At 34.1% G+C, this 23,309-nt stretch overlaps 3 protein-coding genes across 3 annotated transcripts; 1 reads left to right on the forward strand and 2 right to left on the reverse strand.

Moving 5' to 3' along the window:
* Positions 1-2,572: 2,572 nt before the first annotated feature.
* LOC9310569 (protein EXORDIUM) lies at positions 2,573-3,747 on the reverse strand. The gene has a single exon (XM_021021836.1). It carries the CDS (start codon positions 3,656-3,658, stop codon positions 2,714-2,716), a length of 945 nt encoding a protein of 314 aa, XP_020877495.1. The 5' UTR covers positions 3,659-3,747; the 3' UTR covers positions 2,573-2,713.
* Positions 3,748-13,111: 9,364 nt separating this feature from the next.
* On the forward strand, positions 13,112-14,650 carry LOC9310570. Its single transcript, XM_002872320.2, has one exon. The coding sequence runs from the start codon at positions 13,167-13,169 to the stop codon at positions 14,364-14,366; it is 1,200 nt and encodes a 399-aa protein (XP_002872366.1). The 5' UTR covers positions 13,112-13,166; the 3' UTR covers positions 14,367-14,650.
* LOC9308436 (5'-adenylylsulfate reductase-like 6) lies at positions 14,573-16,283 on the reverse strand. The gene is made up of 4 exons (XM_002874457.2): positions 15,786-16,283; positions 15,517-15,704; positions 15,301-15,425; positions 14,573-15,124 (listed from the first exon to the last, which is right to left on the reverse strand). Exons 1-4 carry the CDS (start codon positions 15,951-15,953, stop codon positions 14,715-14,717), a joined length of 891 nt encoding a protein of 296 aa, XP_002874503.1. The 5' UTR covers positions 15,954-16,283; the 3' UTR covers positions 14,573-14,714.
* Positions 16,284-23,309: the final 7,026 nt, after the last annotated feature.

The raw sequence follows: 23,309 nt of genomic DNA on the forward strand, positions 1-23,309 counted from the left end.
TATTTTGTATTTTGAAATATAGAATATTCCTCGAAATATTTCGTGATTTGAATGCAATGCATAAGCCCTAGACAATCCAAACTTTCATCTCATGTTTGATTTATTTTTAATTAAATATAATAATGTCAAAAATTACTAAATATATATTAGGCTAATAAAACTTTATTTGTAGCCTATAAAATATTTTCCACTACATAAAAAATAATATATGTATCACTACATTAAAATTGTCAGAAGACCATGTAATAATATAATCAGTTTGAAGATTAATTTAAAAAATTATTATTACAACAATTAAAAAATTATCATGTGTTTTCGTATGGTTAACACACAATTCTTTTAAAACATTTACACACAATTCTTCACTAACCATAATTTATGTTGTCGGTTTTTAGTATATATACACGTTATCTGTTTGTTATAACATTAAAATGTTCTCGTAGCTCAATGGTTGAGTGTCTCTTATTGGTGTAACAGGTCAGCAGCTTTGAAGATGCAATGTTTCCTTCTTATTTAAAAACAAATTTTAAAAAATCAATCTTTGCAAAAAAGAAATAGAAAATATTGTTCATTGTAAAATTACAAAAAATAAGTATGAGGACTCAATAATTACAATGACCATGAGTCAGAGATCTACAAGAAGCTCAATTGGCATGCAGCTGGTTGTGCCGGTGAGCACATGAGCCTTGTCATTGGCAGTACCGACTGAGATGAGAGGGCGGGCGGTGCGATCGCTCCGAGTACAATCCTATATTTTAATAATTAATGGTATCATTTTCAAAAATAATTTTTCAAATAATAATTCATTTAACAAAGTAAAAATAAGATTTAAAAGTGTCCTAATTCTTTTATATGTATTGCTTTTTGTTTTTAATAACAAACTTTTTACAAAAAAAAAAAATCATAGAAATTTGTTTTTGTCCTAGGGTCCATAACAATTCCTATCAGTGTAGAAATTATCTATTTTAATGAAAGTTGCAATTAGTCTTAGCATATTATACCCATGGTTTGTTAGATTTAGCTTTGGGATTGGGACAAATCGACTCAAACTTGATCATCTTTTATGTGCTTGTAAGTCAAATTATTCAAATTTTCTTGCATTAATCTCAGTTTATATGTTCTTATGAAATTTGCAGCTAAGCCTAGCATTTTATAGACAAGGTTTTGACGGTTTTGTTTAGGTTTTCTTAGCTATAACATGGTAATTAAAAACTCAGATGAAAATAGTTTTTTTTTCTTGAGGTTTGTTCTTCTTACTTCTGTTTGGATTCTTTAACCATGGAATTAATATTCTTAAAAGCCAATTTACGCATATTATTATTTTTGTAAAAATTATATTCAACCAAAAAACATATTTTACTTATACTACATCCTTGTTTTGATGTTTAATAGAACAGAATACTTAACGAAACAGAACAAAACAGAGTCGATCATCTCGTTGCGAACCAGAGCCGTAAACCATCATTTGGTTTAGTCGAGTGCATGTCATTGAAACGAGAAAAGGCAACTTCGGACAATACGATCAATGCTCTTGGTTAGGGAGTTTGTCTGAGACGGAAATTTGCCGTGTTTCGGTCAAAAAAATCAGTCGTCTAAAACGTTTAGTTGACGTCTAGACAATGTTCGATTTACTAAAAGCTAACTACAATTACTGTTTTTTTTTTTCGCCTGACTATAAATTTTACTTATCATTGTCTTGACCAACCAAATCATTGTTTTAAGAAAGTCCAAGCATGCAGAGATGTATCGTGATGGCAGGGCACGAAGCTACGTTTTACATACGAAGGAACCAATGAGTTGTGGTGGGACATATATTTTGATACGAAGAAATTGAAAAACATTCGGGCAAGAGACCCAAAAAGCGCGTACGTTACCAAACCGTCCCTACCGTTTCACCGACCGATGGCCACAATATGATCACGTGACCCATCACGCGTCGGAGTTGGGTAAATCCACCGAAAAGACTTTTTAGTATCCATCAACCACTATGCCTTTTCTTTAATACAAGTTGTTGCAATTTCTAGGTTCTTTTGGCCAGGCTTTGTGCCTACAACTTTTCAGGTTCTAAAACTAATAAAAATATAACGTATACATATTTTGAAAAAATTGACATTATAAAAAAAAAGTTGTAAATTCTAGGAGACAGTTAATGTCAGTTTCTTTATATGTGAAATGGACCTTTAAACTCAAGAAAGTAGCACTAAATTCCTTATTTTACATACTATATACCAAATGAAAATTTAAGAACTTGGCCCTTGAAATTGGTATTAAGGATTTAAGACAAATCTATGTTTTGTTATTTTATTTTTATGTCCCTGTAATGTTTTTTTGGTTTGGCTTCTTGCGATCCAGTTATCTGTCTATCTATAGTTTTGTTAATTTATTTAATTACATTGTTTTTGTTTCTAATCTAACAAGTTGGATTGGCTTTTTGTATGAAACTTGGACAAAGTAAACTGTTAAGCCACATTGTCTTAAGAATATTCCGTTAAATAATCTTCCAGGCGACAAGATTTCAGTCAATAATTTTGACTGGATTACGTCTAAAATAAGACATCAAAACCATACAACATTAAGGGAAAAATGAGAATAATATTAATGAATTAATTGAATTACACTAGAATTTGTAACAAAAAAAAAAAAAAAAAGAATTACACTAGAATATTATTTTCTACTACCAAAGACCAAACATTGGAACTTCTTCTTTTAATTCTCAGACCATAGTAGAGCAATCCGACGTCGTAGGATCATACAAAGCAGGAAGCAAAAACTTCCTGCCGTTTGCACCATACGCATTAAAACTACCTCCCGTTGTAGTATCCACAAGTAAATCTCCAGCATAACCAGGATAAGCTCCTTTACCATAAACGCCAGGACAAGCAGACGCAGCTTCAAGCGGTGCGTTTTGTGGACCTTGATAATAACCATTACCAAACGGGTTCGTTGCGGTTCCAGCTAAAAGACTAGCTAAGTTAATAACCATACCATCAAGTCCAACGTCATTGTTTGGTGCCACAAGTGGTGGACTCTGTGGACCGTACACCGGCGCGTGGAAAGGCCACGCGCATTGACCAGGACATTGTGTCTCAGAGTTTCCGACCCAAATGTAAGCAAACTTGGAGCCACGTTTACCTAAACCACGAGCGTGTCCATGAGTCCCGCAACGACTCATACCAAATCCTGTAACTGTAACGTCAGCTGAAGTCAAAACGACGTTGATGGCGTCGCGTTGGTCACCTTTTGAAGCTAGTTGGCGAATCTTTTTATCGGTTAAAGATTTTCTAAGAGAGCAAGACTCGTCGAGGATTTGTTTCCCGAGGGTTAGAGAAAGAGGTGATGAGTTTTTATTGGGTGCTGCGAGTTTGTAGTATTTTTCAGTGGTTTTCCACCACGTGGCGACAGATGGTTGGTGGAGAGTTTTGGACGTAGGAGAAGTGTGTGTGAGTGAGGTTATGAAGTCGGAGATGATTGCTCTTTGAGATGGTTTGAATTTGCCGTACCAGATTAGGTTAACGGAGATTTTGCCGGAAAGGAGAGCTCCTTTGTGGTACTTTAGTAGTTTAAACTGGTTTGGTTCTTCAGTTGCTAGGTTCCTAGCAGAGACAGAGATTTGGAGAAGAGATAAAAATAGAAAGAGTTTAAACACTAACGAATACATTTTTCTTTTTTGAGGAAAAGTGAAAGAGAAGATTGTGTAATAGTGAAGGAAGTTTGGTTTTGATGTTTAGATTGGTTTGTGAGAGATATGGAGTGTGATGGGGCTATATATATGCCTCTCTGAGTGGATATTATTATTATTAAAAATTGAAATTAGATTTTGAATATGTATTAAATAATAAAGGTGGAAAAAAGAGAGAGGTATGTTATGCTTTAAAGTGAAAGAGAAAGGGAAGTTGCAGAGAAATAGGAAAAAGAGTAATGGACCATTGTACTGTTGCCAGCTAACGAATGATTCATAGTCCTACGCAACTTTTGGTTTATGTTAAAATTTGAATTTGAATTATGTTATGTTTATATTGTGTGATGTCATTATAAATTACTCAGTTTCTACTCACACAACTTTTTTTTATTACTAATAACTTTGGTATATGTTAAAATTATAATTTTTGTTTGTTTCATTGTTATGGTTATATTGTGAAATAAATTAATCAGTTCCTTTAATGAATTCATTACAAGTTTTCATAAAAATATGAATTATTTTTTTTTTGTCAACATAAAAATATGTATAATGCTAAGTATAACTTCATATAAATTTTATGAGTATATTTTGGATTCTGATAAGACTAGAATGAGACATAGGATTCTTGTGGTAGAAGCTGTACATGTTGTGGATTGTTTATTTAATAGTACAAATTAGAAATTGAATCAAGTTGGACCAATAAAAAACTGTTGTTAGTGGTAAATAAACTAAATATTAAAGGAATAATTAGTATTTCTATATGTAGTATACACTGTAAGAATTTAATAAAAAGTTTTAACTGTGTCAGATTAAGCAATAGTTTTTTTTTTTTTTTTTTTTGTTGGCCAATCTATTAAGATAAAAGCCCAATGGGCAGTACAAGGAGGTGAAATACAGAAGCCCATTTCCAACATTTGCGACCTTAATTAAAATAAAAGCTGCCTAATCTTAAACTAATTAGTGAAAGATTAGGATGAGAAGGTCCCACGTGCAACACCATGTGTTAGCACGCGAGAAGGAAAAAAGAAACAGTCGGTGCCGGCAAATTCCACGAGTTGACACAACACCGCCGCCGGCTTCGAGCATCCACCACCGCCATCCTTCTACAGATTTCGCTTTTGCCTATCAGATTGAAGACCACCGGTTCTGTCTGATAGAAGCTTAAGAAGACTTCAAAGATCTTCACATCTTAACCCGATCCCTTGAATTGGAAGCTACGCCTATGACCTAAAGAGGCCGCCGACTACAACAGAGTCAGATGAAACGACGAAGATATTACTCCGATTGAAGAGAGGAGTCAAGTTAACGGTGAGACGGGGAGATCAATGGATCGCAAGAGGATATTGATTGAATCCTTGTAGAAAGAGGAAGCAAAACACAATCCAAACTTAGAGAACTAAGATGGATGTTAGTAGATCCGATTAAAACCGGAGAAAGGTCCGACAAAACGGAAAGACGAAATCCGACTATAATCGGAAAACTGAATATATTACAGACAAAAGCCACAAACGGCTGAAGAGAATTCCGGTAAACCGGAAATTACCCTCTCTCTAAAAGATAGAAGTGCGTTAAGAGAGAGAGGAATTTTTTTTAAGCAATAGTTACATACAGCCAATAAAAATTGATTAATAAGAGGAATCAAAATTGACTATATCGATAAAATGTGTGGAGGAATATACAGCTTAACAGCAATAACTTGAAATGACGAAAATACCCTTGTGCAAGCTGTGTTCTTTTTTTTGGTAAAGCGCGTGGGCAGTTAAAGAAAAAATGTGAAACTTCTGAGAGACGTTGGGAGGACTTTAATCTTTAGGACAGGCTGGATAATGTTTTTAAGACAAAAGACTTTGGAGAAGTAGAGATATGGGGAAGCGTGTACAGCTGGCAGTTAGTAGATAGAGAGAAGAGAGTAATCCTAAAATTCCTAATCCATAGGTATTGAGAGCATTTACTGACACTATGTCGGCACGTGACATCACGCGCTTCCACGTCATGAATTTGACACGTGATTATCACGCGCGTACACGTTGTCATTAATTTGTTAAGTACTAGTGTTAGAGAAGATGGTGGGTGAAGCTCGTGACTGGGGGAGCTTGTAAGGTACTAACAAAACATTAGCTGGACTATGGCTGGCTCTGTCTCTCACACATAATTCGCCGACCGGCACCGTTTAGGTTTTATTCCTCTATAAATATATTGATAACTTGAGTTATAGATATAATTTTTTTTTTAATTTAAATTATATACTATCTCGGTCTTAAATTAGTTGTGTTTTAGAAGTTAAATTTTGTTTTAAATTAGTTGTCGTTTTAGGTTTTTAATGCATATTTTTTTACAGATTTTTAAAGTTTACCCTTACTCTCTTAGCTTATTAATTCATGATATTACATAAAACAATACATTAATTAAGGGTAAAACAGAAAAATTGAATGTTTACTTAATAAACGTGAAAAAACTTTAAACGATAACTAATTTAAAACGGAGGAAGTAATATGTTATGATTAATTTATAATTTTGGAGTTATGTCTTTTGTATAATTCTAACTCAAAATCATGAAAATATTATGTTTTACAGATTGAGTCTAAAATAAAAATTAAAGAAGTAAAACTAATGGTTTTTGAAACTTTATTGTGTTAATTTTGTCATAAACGTCTAGAAGAATGGTCATCTAACCGTAGTTTGGAAGCTGTCCCGAATTCAACTATTCTAACAGTTCTCGAATACTATATCTTGAGAATTTAGGGTATAAAATATAAGAATATAGAGCTTTGACAATTTTTGTATGATTATGTGTGTTGAAGAACCATGTGTTTTTAGGAATTTTGTTGGAACCAGATTTTCTTAGTGTTGTACAGATCCATTTTTTTTTTTTTTTTGGTAAAACGTACAGATCCATTTGTTAGAAGTGAATTGATTTTTAGTGAAAATTTATTTATCTTGGCAAATATCAATGAACCGAGCTTATCTTGGTGTATAGCTTGGAATTTGTTGTGGCTATAGAGTTCTTACATTTACTGATTTACATGGAACTCGTTGGCTAGTTGGCTGCAGCCATGTCACTTGTACGGTTGTACCCATAATATATTTTTTTTTTTTTAATTTTTTTTTTTAATATTAAAATTTATTAAAAATCTCCCAAATGGGCTTGGCATAAACCTTACAAGATAATGGCCCAGTTACAAAAGGTCCAAACCGGAAAAACAAACCAGATCGGAGAGTCCGGCTTCCGACAAAGACTCATTCCACCGACGCACCAAAACCACCAGAGATCTTCCGGAAAGCTTAGCCACCTCGACAGACGGTTCTACCGGAGTCAGGTCCCGACCTACCATAATATTTTGTCCCTAACTAGTAACTATTCATAACCAAATTATAATTCGTAAAACTAACAATTACTATATTTTATATTTACTTGCAACATAGTGTTAATTATTTGTAATATTTTGAATGTATCCGTTTTATAGGTTTCCATAGAAACAAAAGCTGCATATTTAACACAAGTTTTCTTAAGTAATTGAGCTTAAAATGTTGATAATATTTCCCAATAAGAACACATTGAAAAGTGTATTTTGTTTTTGTCATTGAGATGTGTTATCTCCTTGTGAAAAATAAACTATTTTAAAATCAAGCAAAAAAATTCTAGCATGGCTGAATCCTCCTCTTCTAGTATCTTACATATGCATATCCGTAAATATCCCATGTCCAGATATTTATGAGTCCCATGCAGTTCAAGTGCAATGTATGATAGATAAGTTGCCTGCCACTGCAAAAAATCAAAAGCAAAAACAATATGGACCACTCTCCAATCCACACGCCCATATCCCGAAAACATTAAGGGTCTATTGAAGGACACTATTTTTTTTTTGGGTACAAAACATTGGCTTTCAAATCAAAGCTTCATTGTTGTCTTGTTGATACCTTGTTTTTTCTATCCTATTCTTTTCTCTCTATTTTATTTTTCAAGAAATAAGAGGTGTGAACTGTGAAGTACTTTTGTGTATTTATTCATTGATTGGAGCCAGATGACCTGACCTACAAAACCAGGGAAATGAAAGATTTATAATATTGAAGTATAACTTGACTTGGCCTTAAAATTTCTCAAATTTTGATTCATGAGAAGGCTTTTGTGATTATAGAGGTAATCGTGGTGCTGTTGGTGACATCTTTACATAAAAAATGGTCTTTAACTTAGATATGTTTGGTAGTTTCATGACCAAAAAAATGTATTGCAGTTCAACTCACAAAATACTACTATATGACTTAAGTTCGAGCGGCTGATTTCAAAAAATGCTAACAGGCTCTTGAAGGCCTGACTGGTTTTAACGCAGCGGTTGCGGTTGCGGTTGCGGGAGTTTGCGGAAGCGGGCGGTTGCGGTTTCAAGCGTTACCAAACGTTTTGAACGACTGGTTTAGCGTTTGAAAATAGATGCGTTTGAGGAAGTTTTATGACTGGTAAACCAGCGGATGCGGTAGCAGTTAAATAAAAAATGACTAAAAAAATAAAAAATATTACAAAAAAAAAGAAATAAAAACACCAATATATTATTATGATAATATTAGAAAAATTGAACATGCTTAATAATTAAAACCATAAATAAAGTACTAAATAATTATTCAAAAATAAAGAAATTTTTAAATAAGATAGTACTTTATGCTGAGTTAACACCAAAAACTGTAAATAACGTTGAATTCAATCAAAAAACAAGTAATTTTCTATTCGAGAAAACAAATCGAAACATATATTCAATCAAAAAGAAAAGCAATATATAATGAAAAGAAAAAAATATTCAAATTGATTTTCATCAGTTTGGGTGGAAGACATTGAGAAAATAAGGTTTTAGAATATTGATTAGAGTTTCTGATGAGAACGTGATACAAAGATGAAAGATATATATAAGATTAATATATTTTATAATAACTATTAGTAAACGTTTGATTTTTTTATTTTTTTTTATTTTAAATCCAACCGCTACCGCCCGCAACCGCAAACGCTTGCGGGAAGGAGCTTTTGAAATTCAGCGATTTCGAGCGGTTTGAAGCGGTACGGAACGGTTTTTATGATTGATACCAACCGCTAACAACCGCAACCGACCGCTAGCAACCGCTAGGAGGGTGCTAGCGGGAGAACCAATCAAGCCCTCAATCAAAGATTTTAAATATTATGGCAGACGTTACCAAACATTTTATTTCTTTATTTTCCAATATAGGAGAATCCTAATAAACTTATTCAAATAATCATCTTTATAATATAAGTTTTGTTGAGATTAATGTAAGTGGGGATTAGTGGGGATTTAATAATAAAATAATGTAAGAAGTTATGTTTAGAACATGTTTAGTTGATTATTGGTAGAACATGTTTCTAAGTAATATTATAATAATATAATGAAGTAATTGAAAAAAAAATTTCAAAAATTAAAAATTATATTTAAATTGAAAACATAAAAAAACTAAAACTAAATTTTATTTAAAAATACAAAGACACCCAAAATACAATTAGAAATTAAACAAGACATTAAAGATAGGAATGAAAAACAAAACAAAGAAACATTTTAAACACACAAACATTTTATTTAATTAATACAAAGTTTAAAATGTTTAATCATCATTTGGAAGATGTCCAAATTTAGCCCATATATGCTCAATCAAATCTTCTTTTAATTTGTGATGTGCTTGTCGATCACGAATTCTTGTGTGACCATCACCTAAACCGTCGAGATTGGTAGGCATATTGACTGAACCTTTAAAAACGGGGATGGTTTCCGTTTCTTCTCCTTCTTCACGTAATTCTTCTTCGAGAGTGTATCAATTTCGTTCATTTTCGACAATCATATTATGGAGTATGAGACATGCTCTCATAATGTATGCTAACTTACCTTTCTTCCATAAAAGAGCTGGATTTTTAATCATAGCGAATCTAGCTTGCAGGACTCCAAATGCACGTTCAACATCTTTCCGTGCACCTTCTTGACGTTTTGCAAACAACCTATGTTTCAGGTGTTGTGGTCCTGGGATGGATTTAACAAATGTCGCCCACTCCGGATAAATCCCATCCGTAAGATAATAAGCCAAATTATACTCCCTTCCGTTGACATAGTAGCTTACTTCAGGAGCTCGACCGTGAATAATGTCATTAAATACGGGAGATTGATCAAGAACATTTAAATCGTTACAAGTACCTGGCGCTCCAAAAAATGCGTGCCATATCCAGAGATCTTGTGAACTGAACCAAAACTTGATGAACCAAAAAATTTGAGAACCCGACATACTCTATTCACATAATCTACCAAGTCTAACTTTAATCAACACTGAAACAGATATCATGAAATATATCAGTTTCCATTACATATCAAAACCCAAATCTCATAAAAAATTCATTTGTAAACCTATATTTCTTCATCAATAACTCACTAATCACAACAAAAGCAACAACTCTTCGGATTCAACAACCAAAAACGAGTTCTAACACAAAGATTATGACGATTTACCTACTGTATCTCGCCGGAGACAGAGGATGCGATGAGACCCAGAGGAGATGAGACCCAGAGGAGACAGACGAGGCGATTTTGGAACGGATTCTAACTAATTGAAAGCAGAGAATGATTAAATGGTCGAAATGAGATCGATTTTCGGGTTGTTTGGTCGGAAAACGGCTTCAAATCGGAGAGAAATCGGAGGTCGAACTCTCGGACCAAGCTTCGTGTCGAGAGAGAAAGGAAAGAAACCGTAGATCCCCAAATTTTTTTCTCCCCCAAATGATTTTAATTTTCTAATTACAAAAAATAAATGACCAACCAGACGCTGCCACGTAATCCCACATCCGGTTGTAACCTTACATCCGACTTGCGACTCCACTCCCACTTTTCTCTTATTTTCAAATACTTTAATGCTCACACCCGACTTAAAAATGTACCAGTGCGTGTGCTCTAGTATAAACTTGTACCAATGTCTCATTTAAGAAAATAATTAAGAACAATCTAGAAAAAAAATTTTATTTTTCAAAAACCTTGGTGATACTCAGCATTAGAACTGCAAGTCTGCAACTAGAACATGATCCAACTACAACTGATATAAGCCGCCCGATTAATCTTTAAGATAAGCTAGCTCGACTGAGAAAACTTGACCTACTAAATTTTTAATTAGGTTTCGACACCAAACTAGAGGGACATAGTTCAATTTTCTTTGTCAATACTAGACAACACCACCAGCCAATAACACGTACAGTCCAAGCTCTTACTTCCCATATGCAAATATGAATTTGTTTCCAAAACAGAACAAATTTACGCCTTATCCCATATCTAACTGAAATAAACTTTCGAGCAACTACAATGATTTTACATATTGATATATTTGATATTAAATATAATAATTATTTGTAAATTTTAGTTTTTGATCTTCAACTATAAAACTTTTTCAACTATAATTACCTTACTTTTGGTATTTAATTACACTGATTTTACATGTTAATATAAAGGTGTAGTTATAGAACCTATTAGTTTCTATGTATATTTAAAATACTGAAATTACATGTTGATTATGTAATTTGGATGGGAACACATGCCTGATGATGCCCCCAAGTCCCAAAAAACAAATAAAGGCCATTCTTGATTGGATCACTTAAATCATTCTTTTAATTGAGTAAGTTAATTTGGGTTTATCCCGAATCTTATCTTTTTCATTATTTCTTGTGATCTCCGCCTCGTTATTCTTTTACTTCGAAATACGACAATCTTTTCTACATAGAAGACGAATCACTACATCAACATGTCTCAGTTCATGCACCATTCTCTTGTACCCAAAATAACACTTTATAAATTACATTGAAAGTATGAACTAAACGAATCTAGCCAGTAACATTATTTGATAAATTTATTCTTTCTCTTGTCATGGAATTCCGAGACATTGTTTAAAATGAGTAGATACCTAACCTAGCAATTTGACAAAAGATAAAAATTGTTTACGAGTAAATTTCGGAGAACGATGAAAGCTACATTAACAAAATATTAATGTATGCATCTTCCACTAACTAATTATAGAAAAGTATGAATCTGATTATAACAACACAAAAATTATTTATGATTTTAAACTACAAAAAATATCTTAGTAACATTCAAAACAATAATTAGCTTCTATGTTAAATATGTGTTAAATTTGTTGTGACTTTTAGTTTAGTGTCAACATAAATGTGTTTTGGTCCTCTCGTGATAAACTAATTCGTAGACAATGTTATTGCACTTTGTGAATCACAAATGATCTCTACACTTTATTCTTCAAACTCCACCTTATTAAGTAAACCCTTAGCCACACTGTCTATTTCACAATTTTTTATGAGTACTATATATTCAGCTTTAATGGTTAATAAATCAACTACTTCTACAAACTTTGGGGGTTATTGATTTATTAATTTGTAAATCCATATAGGATTTGGAAATCTCTATTAATTATGAAATCAAGATATATAGATTTTGAAATAACATGTGTTTACCCATGGATTTGAATCCTTCTATTTTTCTCTTTCAATTCTATATAAATCCATTTAAAACATAATTTGGATTCTCAAATCCAAAAACAAATGACTAAACGAATAACATAGGATTTTAACCAGTATTTATAAATCATAGAACCAATAACGCATGATTTTAATTAAGATTTTAAAATCAATGATTGAATAACAAATGATTTTTGTTTGGATTTCTAATTCTTTATAAATCCATGAACCAAACTTTCACATTTTGATACGATCTCACATTGGGCCCTCGTGGGCTTCGTCTTTGAAATATGGTTTAAGCCCAGTTTCTTTATTATTCTCTTGTCTTTGTATTTAAGCTTCTCAACTTCGTTGTAAACGCTAATCGAAAGATCGATAAATTAAACTATCATCTTCTTCCTCAATTTCTTCTGATTCCTCATCTCTTTTTTCTACTTCTCACCTATTTTCTGTTACTTACTTGATAGAACCAAATCCGATTTTATCACATTTCCACCTGCAGTAATTACCAGACCTATAACGGATCTTCTACGATCTCGACCTACCGCAAAATCACGGTCCCAAGAGCCACTTATCTCAAAAATTTCTTCCTTTTGATACATCATCAACAACTCTTGTACCTTTGATAAACTTTAAGGTCACAATAGAAAATGAGTATTATTATCATATACTCCTTCTGTCCCAATATACAAGATTAATATATAAAATATTTAAGGCATTTTCATTTGTTCAATTATATAAAATTTTCTTTACTTTCAATATATGATTTTCACTCTATTAGTTTAATAATTTTTAATTATTTTAATTATGCAATATTTTCTTTCATTTGTTGAATTTTCATAGATGAGAATTGTTTCTTAATCTTTGTATTTTAGTTTAACAAAGAACCTATTAAATTTTCTTAAGCCCATACTGGCCCAAAATCAAAGCCCAATAAACTCTTTCCCGCTTTGGCGCCCATTATAAACTCACGTTTTATTTTTCTAAATCCTTATTCCTCAAATGGCTTGGCTTCGTTTCTTCTCAAGAACCCTAATAAAATCTCAAAACCCAATCCTTCCCCAAATCTCATCTTCTTCCCCAAACCCTAACCCTAATCTCAGAACCTTCCCATTCTCAACCTCATTTCTCATCACAAAAACACCAAACAAATTAAAAAAAAGGCGAAAAAAACCAGAATCCGCAAGAACCAAATCAATCCAACACGAATCAACCAAAATCTCACATTTCGAATCACTCGTTTCACGCGACGCTCATTTCCGATTCCTAATCCGATCCAAAGAATTCATCTCAAAGCAACCAGAGCGAATTCTCCGACTAGATGACGCCGGAAAACTCTACCGTGAGCTCGGATTCCCTCGCGGTCGTAAGGTTACTCGATTCATACCAAAACATCCTCTGATTTTTCAAACGTATCGACATAACGATGGGAAGATTTGGTTAGGGTTTTCGGAGTTTATGCAGGATTTGTTAGATGAAGAGAAAGGTTTAATGGAATTAATGGAGTTAGATAGAGTTAATCGTGTTCGTAAGTTGTTGATGATGACGAAAGATAAACGAATTTTGTTGAGTAAAATCCATCACACTCGATTGCTATTCGGTATTCCTGAAGATTTTCGAGACCAGGTTGCGAAGTATCCGGATTATTTCCGGGTTGTTACGGGTGGAGATGGGAATCGAGTGCTTGAGTTGGTGAATTGGGATGCGAATCTTGCGGTTAGTGAGCTCGAAAGACAGTTTATGGTTGACGAAGATAAAGCGAAACGAGCTTTTAAGTTTCCGGTGAAACATGGGAAGGAGTTGGAATTGGAAGAGAAGGATAAGAGGAAGCTGAATCAGTTGAATACGTTTCCTTTGGTTTCGCCGTATTCGGATGGTTGGAAGTTTGATGTTTGGACATTAGAAGCGGAGAAGTACCGTGTTGGGATTGTGCACGAGTTTTTGAACTTGACGTTGGAGAAAAGAGCTTCGATTCATCATATTGTGGAGTTTAAAGATGAGTTTAGTTTGACTAGACAGACTTATCTGATGTTGAAGAAGCAGCCTACTACTTTTTACTTGGCTGGTACTGAGATGAATTGGACTGTGTTTTTGAAGGATGGTTACGACGAGAGTGGTGTTTTGATTAGTAAAGATCCACAGGTTGTGTTTAATGAGAAGCTGTATAAGTATGCAGATATGCAGCAGATGGAAGTTAATTAATTCTGGCTAAAACAGTTGAGCAGAGAGACATTGATGGGCTAATCTTGAAGGACAGTAAGAGTTTTAACTGCTGCTTTCTGTCGTAGCATCGGACAGTAAGAGTGCGCTATTTCTGTTGTATCATTATCGGATCGAATCTAGATGGTCTTGGTTCAATCTGTTCGAAAGATAGCTCAGTTAGTTGTAGTATCAGTTCTGATCTAGTATTGACAGAAAATAAATTGGGCTACAATGTTGTAATCTGAAATCATTTTACACTTTTCTACAAACTGGTAAGCTATGAATTAAATCCCCTCATTGGTCTAAGGAACAGTTGTGTTTATTATACAAGAAGGTTAAAATATAAAGTCACTTTGAAGCTGAAACACTTCTGCTTGATGAGCTTGATTCTCCAATTGAGACAGTGGCCAAAGACTTGGAAGCCCATGCTCGAGCATTCATGGCTCCTTCCTGCAAATTGCTACTCATGCAAGGTTCTTTGAGATACATGGCAAAGGTATGCTCCAGAAGGTTCCGCGGTCTCATGTTCTGAGCAACCCGTCCCCAAGTGGATTTTGCTAACACAATCATTGTGGGGGAAATCAACTGTAGCAATCTCAACAAGACGAAAACCGTGGCAAAAGTCAGGTAAGTCTCTTGGCGAAGCAGATTTTCCGGTGATCTTGTTGCCCATGGAAAGGGGCAATTCTCTGGCTTAGTGTGGAAATGATGAACTAACCTGTTCTTCTCAACCCAAGTTTCATCCAGAGTTTCAATTCCTACATCCCCATGAATGTATTCGGGTTAGTTTCATCGGCTAAAATCTTAAAAGAGATTATGCCCAATCAATAACAACAGGTTCGTAATAGCAACTCTAACCAAGACTGAAGCATAGAGCCAAATGCTTATCCATTTCTAAATGGACCAACACAAAGTAACAACTCAAATGCCTTACCAGTAACATCACTGTAGAAGGCAACAAGAGAATCTAGAGTTCTGGATCCCCGGTAAACTACGCCCATTGTTGAATTCATAAGGATGATAGTAGGAAACCCATGAACTCCATACTTGGACAAGGTACTGAACCACACCACACACAAAAAAAACAGAGCATCAAACCATGAAGTTCTCAATCAAATTACACGATTTCGGTCTTTTATACAAAACCCACCTAGCTTTAACTGATGATTCCTCAATTGCAAAGTGTGGAACTGATGAATATAACAAAGACATAAGATCAAAGCTTGGTCTAAGTAATCTGGAGAAAGGACACCATGATGCATAAAAGAGTAACGCCACATAGTCACACTTGTTCTTATCAATCATTTCAGAAGCCATTTGTAACCACTGATCATCTCCCTTCATAAACAACAAATACATCAATCACAAAACTCAGATCAAGAAAGCAAGTGAGAGATAAATCTTTGATTCTGAAATTACCTCGGTGACAAAAGCAGGACGATGCAAGGCTGATTTATCTTGAAACCCTAAGATATAATCTTTTGCAGATCCTTTAGGACAAATCTGAACCCTAATGGTGGCGTTTGTTAGATTTATGAACATAATCACCATCAACAACAACAACAACAAAATCGGCTTCTTCTCCATTGTAGAAGAAATTTTCTTAAACAAAACTTTTTTGGAGAAAACTAGGATTATACAGACATGACAAAGGTAGGTGTTGCCAGCAGAGAAAGGTTGACATGTCGTTGTCGTCAAGAAACAAAAATTTAATGGCGTTTACCAAAGATTAAAATCGAAATTAGAAGATCGGACAAGGGAAAAAAAACAAAAAAATCGCGGTTTGTGAATTATGATCCACAACTGGACAGTTCGTAAAAGAAACAAATATTTTGTCTGACACAAAGAATAATCAAAATTAGACAAAAGAAAATATTGCTTTCTCAGACTCAGAGTCAATCAACTTCGTCTCGGTTTAAGACAGCCGACCACATATATATATATATATTTTTTCTATTAAATATCCAAGTCTTATGTTCTTCCGTTTAATAAAGTAGTGTGTTTTGCTCTCTACTACGTGTGGCTGGTGAGGTGTAATAGTAGTTGTATTTGTGTCTTTTGTTTCAATGAGTTCTTGCTTTTCTTTGTGTCAGTTTGTTATTGGTTTAATTTTGGTGTGAGGTTTTCTGATTTTATTGGTGCTTCCGACGTTTACAAGTTCTTTGGGAAGCTAGGTGATACGCTTCCCAAAGGCTCCCGAAAGATACAAAGTCCGAAGGCCCATGACGGCAACAAGACCCATACAGAAAAAAACTGAAAATAATACCCAAAGGCCCAAAACAACAAGCAGGGCCATCCAAAAATAGAGAACAGACGCTTACCTAAGACGAAGACTCTTGAAACAGAGCAAACCAAGTAACCATAAGAGAGGAACCAAGGGGGACAGAAGACTGAGCCCTGGATATCGGATCGAGTCGCGCCCTGAGGATGACTTGTATCTCCTTTATAATAACAGCGGGAGTCCTCAAATTGGTGGAATGAATCCTAGAGTTCCTCTTTATATATGTCTCTATCGTTTGCTTAAATGTTTGGTCTAAATTAGCTTCTCCGTTCTGTTGGGGACTTGTTTCCCTTTTTTGGACTAAGTTTCTGGAGACATTATATTTGTGTGCCGGCATATGTATTTCAACTTGTATCCTACCTTGGTTTTTTAATAAAATTCAGATGACCAAAAAAAAAAGTTGTTTTCTTTCTTTTGTATAAATATAAACAACTTTTTTGTATTGTAAAACAGTTGACATATAGTTTCGGTTAGTTTTTTTTTTTGTAATGACTGGATTATGAAAATAATAAATTGTTTGCTGTATTGTAACATAGTCTTAATATTAAATTTGGAGTTAGTTTTAATTAGAAATGAATATTAATCTAAAATTCTTTATAAATTCTTTTTAAATTTAGCTCATTGGTTGCCTAAGGATTAATTAATGATTTTCCACAAAGAGGTATGGGGTTTGAGTCCCAGTTACTGCAATTTATTGACAAATTTGCATATTAATAGAGGCAAGTGTGCAGGAGATCCCAGTGATGTACAATTATAGTCGTTCGCCAGGATTCTACGTAGAGAAGGAAATGTCGTCAGATCGTGAATCATTGAAGTTGTTCGTCAAGAGCATGAAAAAAGAAAGTGTCGTATGTCGTGGATCTACTAAGAATCAGAAGGAATTGTCCGTTGTAAAATCGTTTATGTAACAGTTTCATAATTTACAATAAATAATAAATTGAGACGTTGAAAAAAAAAATAGTTTGACTACGTAAAAAATGCTATAAAGCTCACATTAGAATATTGGGTTTGTTGTAATTGAGTAAAATAATGTATCGTTAATTCTCTATCGATCCTTCTTCTTTTTATGTTATGTTGTAAAGGGTATAATAATAAAAATAATTTAAAAGAGATAGAAATATAAGGGAGAGAGTAATAATGAGAGAGAAGAGTAATAATGAGAGAATGAACTTTACATTTGTTTGTTTCGTATTCAAAATGGTGTGTTTTACAACTGAGGGAAAGAGCAAATTTATAGTACCAAATATAGACAATAGTTACTATAATAATGAATGACTATGGGCTCTATTTTATGTCGAATACGCAAGTATTTGACTTTTGCAACACTCCCCCTTGGAGTTCATATGTCATTCATATCTTTGCGACGTGCTTCATGTTGCCTCGTTAAAAACCTTTCTAGGAAAATCCATTGGTAAAAACCATAGTAAGGTAAAAGAGTACAATCACACAAGCTCCCCCTCGAATGACTATGAATGGCACTTTAAATATCCCGTTGATGACGCATTCCAATGTTATGGACATGTTTTCTGAAAGTTGTTGTAGGTAATGACTTTGTGAAGAGATCTACAGCATTGTCACATGATCGAACATATTTCACTTAAATTTCTTTATTCTTTTCAAGCTCTTGGGTATATGAAAAGAATTTCGGAGGGATGTGCTTGGTTCTATCGCTTTTGATATATCCTTTCTTTGTTTGAGCAATGCATGCAGTATTATCTTCATATAAGATAGTTGGTTCTGTACATGTAGTCCGCTGCTTGATTTAATGTGTTGACTTATTGATCTTAGCCACACACATTCTCTACTTGCTTCGTGAAGTGCGATGATTTCAGCATAATTTGAAGAGGTGGCTACTAATGTCTGTTTCTGAGAACGCTATGATATAGCAGTGCCCCCAATCGTGAAAACATATCCAGTTTGTGATCGGGCCTTATGTGGATCTGATAAATATACCACATCTTCAAAACCAACCATTTGACCTTTTGAGTTTTTAGGGTAAAATAATCCTAAATCAGTAGTCCCTTGAAGGTACCGAAAGACGTGTTTTATCCCATTCCAATGTCTTTGTGTAGGAGATAAACTGAATCTTGCTAAAAGATTAATAGCAAATGATATATCAGGTCTAGCACAATTTGCAAGGTACATTAGCGCTCCAATTGCACATAGATACGGTACTTCAGGACCAAGTATCTCTTCCTTTTCTTCATGTGGTCGGAAAGGATCCTTCTCAATATTAAGTGATCTAACGACCATTGGTGTACTCAGAGGATTTGCTTTATCCATATTAAAGCGTTTTAACACTCTTTTAGTGTATGTGGATTGGTGTACAAATATTTCCTTATGAGAATGTTCAATTGGTAAACTAAGACAAAACTTTGTTTGCCCGAGATCTTTTATCTCGAATTCTCCTTTTAAATAGTTTGTTGCTTTCTGTATTTCTTCTTGAGTTCCAATGATGTTTAAATCATCAACATATATCGCGATAATTACAAATCCATATATAGTTTTCTTGATGAAAATACATGGGCATATAGGATTGTTCACATACCCTTCTTTTATTAAGTGTTCACTAAGACGATTATACCACATACGTCCAGATTGTTTTAAAACATATAATGATCTTTGCAATTTTATTACACATAGCTCTTTGGGTTTAGAGTTTATTGCTTTAGGTATTTTAAACCCATCTGGAATTCTCATCAAGATATCAGCATTTAGTGATCCATATATATATATATATATATATATATATATATATATATATATATATATATATACATGCTGTTACAACATCCATGAGACGCATTTCTAGATTTTCATCAGCTGCTAGACTCATCAAAAATCTAAATGTGATTGCATTCATAACAGGAGAATAGGTTTCTTCGTAATCTATTCCGGGTCTCTGAGAACAACCTTGGGCCACGAGGCGAGCTTTGTACCTCATTATCTCATTTTGGTCATTTCGTTTTCGGATAAAAACCCATTTATGACCGACGGATTTTACAGCCTCGGGTGTGAAAACTATAGGTCCGAATACATTTCTTTTGTTAAGTGAATCAAGTTCAACTTGTATTGAATCTTTCCATTAATCCAGTCATGCCTCTTTTAACATTCATATACTGACTTTGGTTCTGAATCTTCGTTTTCTTCATTTATTTCCTTTGAAACTAGGAAAGAGAAAATATCATCCATTTTATTCCGATTTCATATCTTTCCCTTATGGATGTAGTTGATAGAAATCTCATAATTTTCTTCTGATTCATGATCCTCTACATTGACGATAGAATCATGATTTGTTTCTCCCATAATATTTTCTGTTATTGTGGGAGTATCATGTTTTCCTGTTTCCTTTCATTTTCTAGGATTTTTATCCTTAGAACCAATTGGTCTACCACGCTTCAAACGTGTTATAGATTCAAGTGTCTCATCTAGCTTTCCATGTTCTTGTGGGATTTCAATTCGAGCAGGAGCATTGTTGCGGGTATATGTGATTTAGTTACCGTTTTGGTATCTACAAATGCATCAGGTGTTGATTTGCTATACTTTGTAAATGTATAATTCGTCGTACCTCTAGTTCTGACTGTTTTGTAGGAGGATCAAGGTGTAATAGTGATGGTACACACCATTTCATATTCTTTTCCATCTTTTTATTTTCTCCCCCTAGAACCGGGAATTCTTTTTCGTCAAAGTGACAATCGGCAAAACGTGCAGTAAATACATCACCAGTTTGAGGTTCTAGGTATCGTATAATTGATGGAAAATCACAACCAACATATATGCCTAACCTTTTCTGTGGTCCCATTTTCGTACGCTGTAGGGTGCAACGGGCACATATACCGCACAACCAAATATTTTTAGATGAGAAATATTAGGTTTTCGACCAAATGCTAATTTTAATGGAGAATAATTATGATACACACTTGGCCTTATGCGTATAAGTGATTCTGCATGCAAAATAGCATGTCCCCATATTGAGGTTGGAAGTTTTGATCGCATGATCAACGGTCTCGCAATTAATTGCAGACGTTTAATTAAAGATTCAGCCAAACCATTTTGTGGATGAACATGGGCTACCGGGTGTTCAACATTAATTTCCGTTACCATGCAATAATCATTTAATGCTTTAGACGTAAATTCACCAGCGTTATCTAATCTAACTCTTTTGATTAGATAATCAGGAAACTAAGCTCTTAATTTAATTATCTTAGTCAGAAATCTCGTAAATGCCATATTTCGAGATGATAACAAACAAACATGTGACCATCTACTAGACGCGTCTATCATTACCTTGAAATAGTAGAATGGTCCACATGGTGGGTGTATAGGTCCACAAATGTCGTTTTGAACTCGTTCAAGGAAATTTGGTAATTATTTATCTATTTTGCTTGGTGACGGCCTTATAATCATCTTTCCTAGAGAACAAGCAACACATGTCATTTTATTCCCCTGATAAATCTCTTGGGATTTCATTGAATGTCCATGTGAGTTCTCTATAATTTTTCGCATCATTGTGGTGCCTGGGTGACCAAGGCGATTATGCCACAATGTGAAATCATCATGATTTCTTTTGATCACAAGATGTGATTCTATTGAATTAATGTATGTATAATGCAATCCCGATGGGAGTCTGGGTAGTTTTTCCAAAACATGTCTTTTCCCTGATTTTTCAGAAGTAATGTACATGTACTTCTTTCCATTCTCAGTCGTAGACTGAGTGTCATATCCATGAAGGTATATGTCTTTGAAAGTTAACAAATTTCTTTTCAAATTTGGAGGAAATAATGCATCATTTATCGAGAATTTTGTCCCGTTAGGTAATGCAAAATTTGCTTTACCGGTCCCTTCAATTAAATCTGTGAGACCTGATATTGTGTTAACGATAACTTTCTTCGATTTCAAATCAGTGAAATACTTTTTATGTTTAAGAATAGTGTGCGTTGTTCCACTATTCGGTATGCAAATATCTCCAAGATCTGTCTTGGATATTGTTCCATTTGTAATGTGATCCATTATTGAAAATTTGAAATAAAGATAATCGATTAAGATAAGTAGAAAACAAATTTATTCATGAAGCATAAAGCACACAATAATTATACATGATAGGTAATACAAGCACACAAATTTAAGAAATTTCAAACAAGCATCGATTTATTTATGGCACATATATTCGAGTCCCACTCGGTAGACATTTCAGTTTTCCACGAGAGTAGCCTCATCGAGATCGTTTGCAAAGTCAGAAGCATCAAGGTGGGTTGTACCCTCAGAATGATCCGCGAGGTTCACTTCCTTTCCCTTTCCCTTAGCGGATTCTTTGTATAGAGCAAAAAGGTGCGCAGGAGTCTGGCATACCTAAGACCAATGTCCCTTAGTGCCACATCTGAAACAAGCACTCTCACGCTTTTGGGAAGTATTTGCTTGGATTTCTTTTCCTTTCGAATCATGTTCATGACGAATCAATTGATATGACTTCCTGGTTTGTGGGTTAAAGTTTCTTCCACGTCCGCGATTCGGCGACCACGTCCCCGAAATGTTTTGTTTTCTCTTACCGGATTTTTAACATCCAATGCATTAACCTCAGGGAATGCTTTTGATCCGGTGGGTCAGGACATGTGATTCTTGATGAGGAGTTCATTATTCTTTTCAGCTATTAGGAGCGCCACAATCAAATCTGAGAATTTGGTGTATCCACGTAACCTATACTATTGTTGCAAGGTAATATGGTTCTTGTGAAATGTGGTGTACGTTTTCTCAACCATCTGAGATTCAGTGATGGTTTCACCACAATATCTCAGTTTGACTACAATTCCCAACATGGCAGAATTGTAGTTCATTACCTTGTCAAAGTCTTGAAACCTTAGACTTTGCCATTCATCCCGGGCAAGTGGGAGAGTGATGTCCCTTTGGTGATCGAAACGATCTTTCAAGGACTTCCAGAGTTCTTTAGGATCTCTCATGTGTGCATAGTCATATATGACACTTTCATCCAGGTGTCTTCTAAGGAAGATCACCGATTTTGCCTTTTCTTGGGCCGTCGAAGTATTAGTCTCTTTTATATTCTTTGTTATCCCAACAGACTCCAAATGTAGCTCAACATTGGTAGTCCAAGATATGTAGTTAGCCCCAGTAATGTCTAAGGCCGGAAATTGGAGTTTCTCGATATTTGCCATTCGTTTCTAAAATAAAATCACAAAGAACTTTATTAGAAATTTGATTTATTTCATTTTAGAGTATGGGATGTGCTTATATAAGCAATGCGATTACAAGAAATACAATTACAAAAAAAGTAAAATAATAACTATCAAAATTTCGTAGGGAGAAAATTCTCTAAAGAGTAAACTGTAAATTGCAATAATTATAAAGCCTATTACAAAAACTAAAAACGGATGAGTCATTTTTCAGAGGGAAGATTTTGGAAAAATATGAAATATTTGAGTGAGATGAATGAATGAAAAATAAGTGTATATATAGATAAAATTTACTGTTCATTAGCCGTTAAGTAACCGTTTGAAAAGTAAAAAAATATATTAAAAAATGGGTAATTAATTTTATTTATTTATTTACGACCGTTGAGATTTAAAGGGTAAAATAAAAATTTTCTAAAAATAAATAATCAAGAAAATATATATTAATTTATACGTAAGATTATATAGGTGGCTGAGACG

Source organism: Arabidopsis lyrata, assembly GCF_000004255.2.
Source record: "Arabidopsis lyrata subsp. lyrata unplaced genomic scaffold ARALYscaffold_6, whole genome shotgun sequence".
Lineage (NCBI taxonomy): Eukaryota > Viridiplantae > Streptophyta > Magnoliopsida > Brassicales > Brassicaceae > Arabidopsis > Arabidopsis lyrata.

What these genes read in the sequence shown, in the direction of transcription:
- LOC9310569 (XM_021021836.1), bottom strand. Translation starts at nt 3,658, where the DNA reads ATGTATTCGTTAGTGTTTAAACTCTTTCTATTTTTATCTCTTCTCCAA.
- LOC9310570 (XM_002872320.2), top strand. Translation starts at nt 13,167, where the DNA reads ATGGCTTGGCTTCGTTTCTTCTCAAGAACCCTAATAAAATCTCAAAAC.
- LOC9308436 (XM_002874457.2), bottom strand. Translation starts at nt 15,953, where the DNA reads ATGGAGAAGAAGCCGATTTTGTTGTTGTTGTTGTTGATGGTGATTATG. An exon ending in GTCCTGCTTTTGTCACCGAG is followed by an intron (nt 15,705 to 15,785) that starts GTAATTTCAGAA and finishes TTGTTTATGAAG; the next exon opens with GGAGATGATCAGTGGTTACA. An exon ending in CTTCTACAGTGATGTTACTG is followed by an intron (nt 15,125 to 15,300) that starts GTAAGGCATTTG and finishes ATGGGGATGTAG; the next exon opens with GAATTGAAACTCTGGATGAA.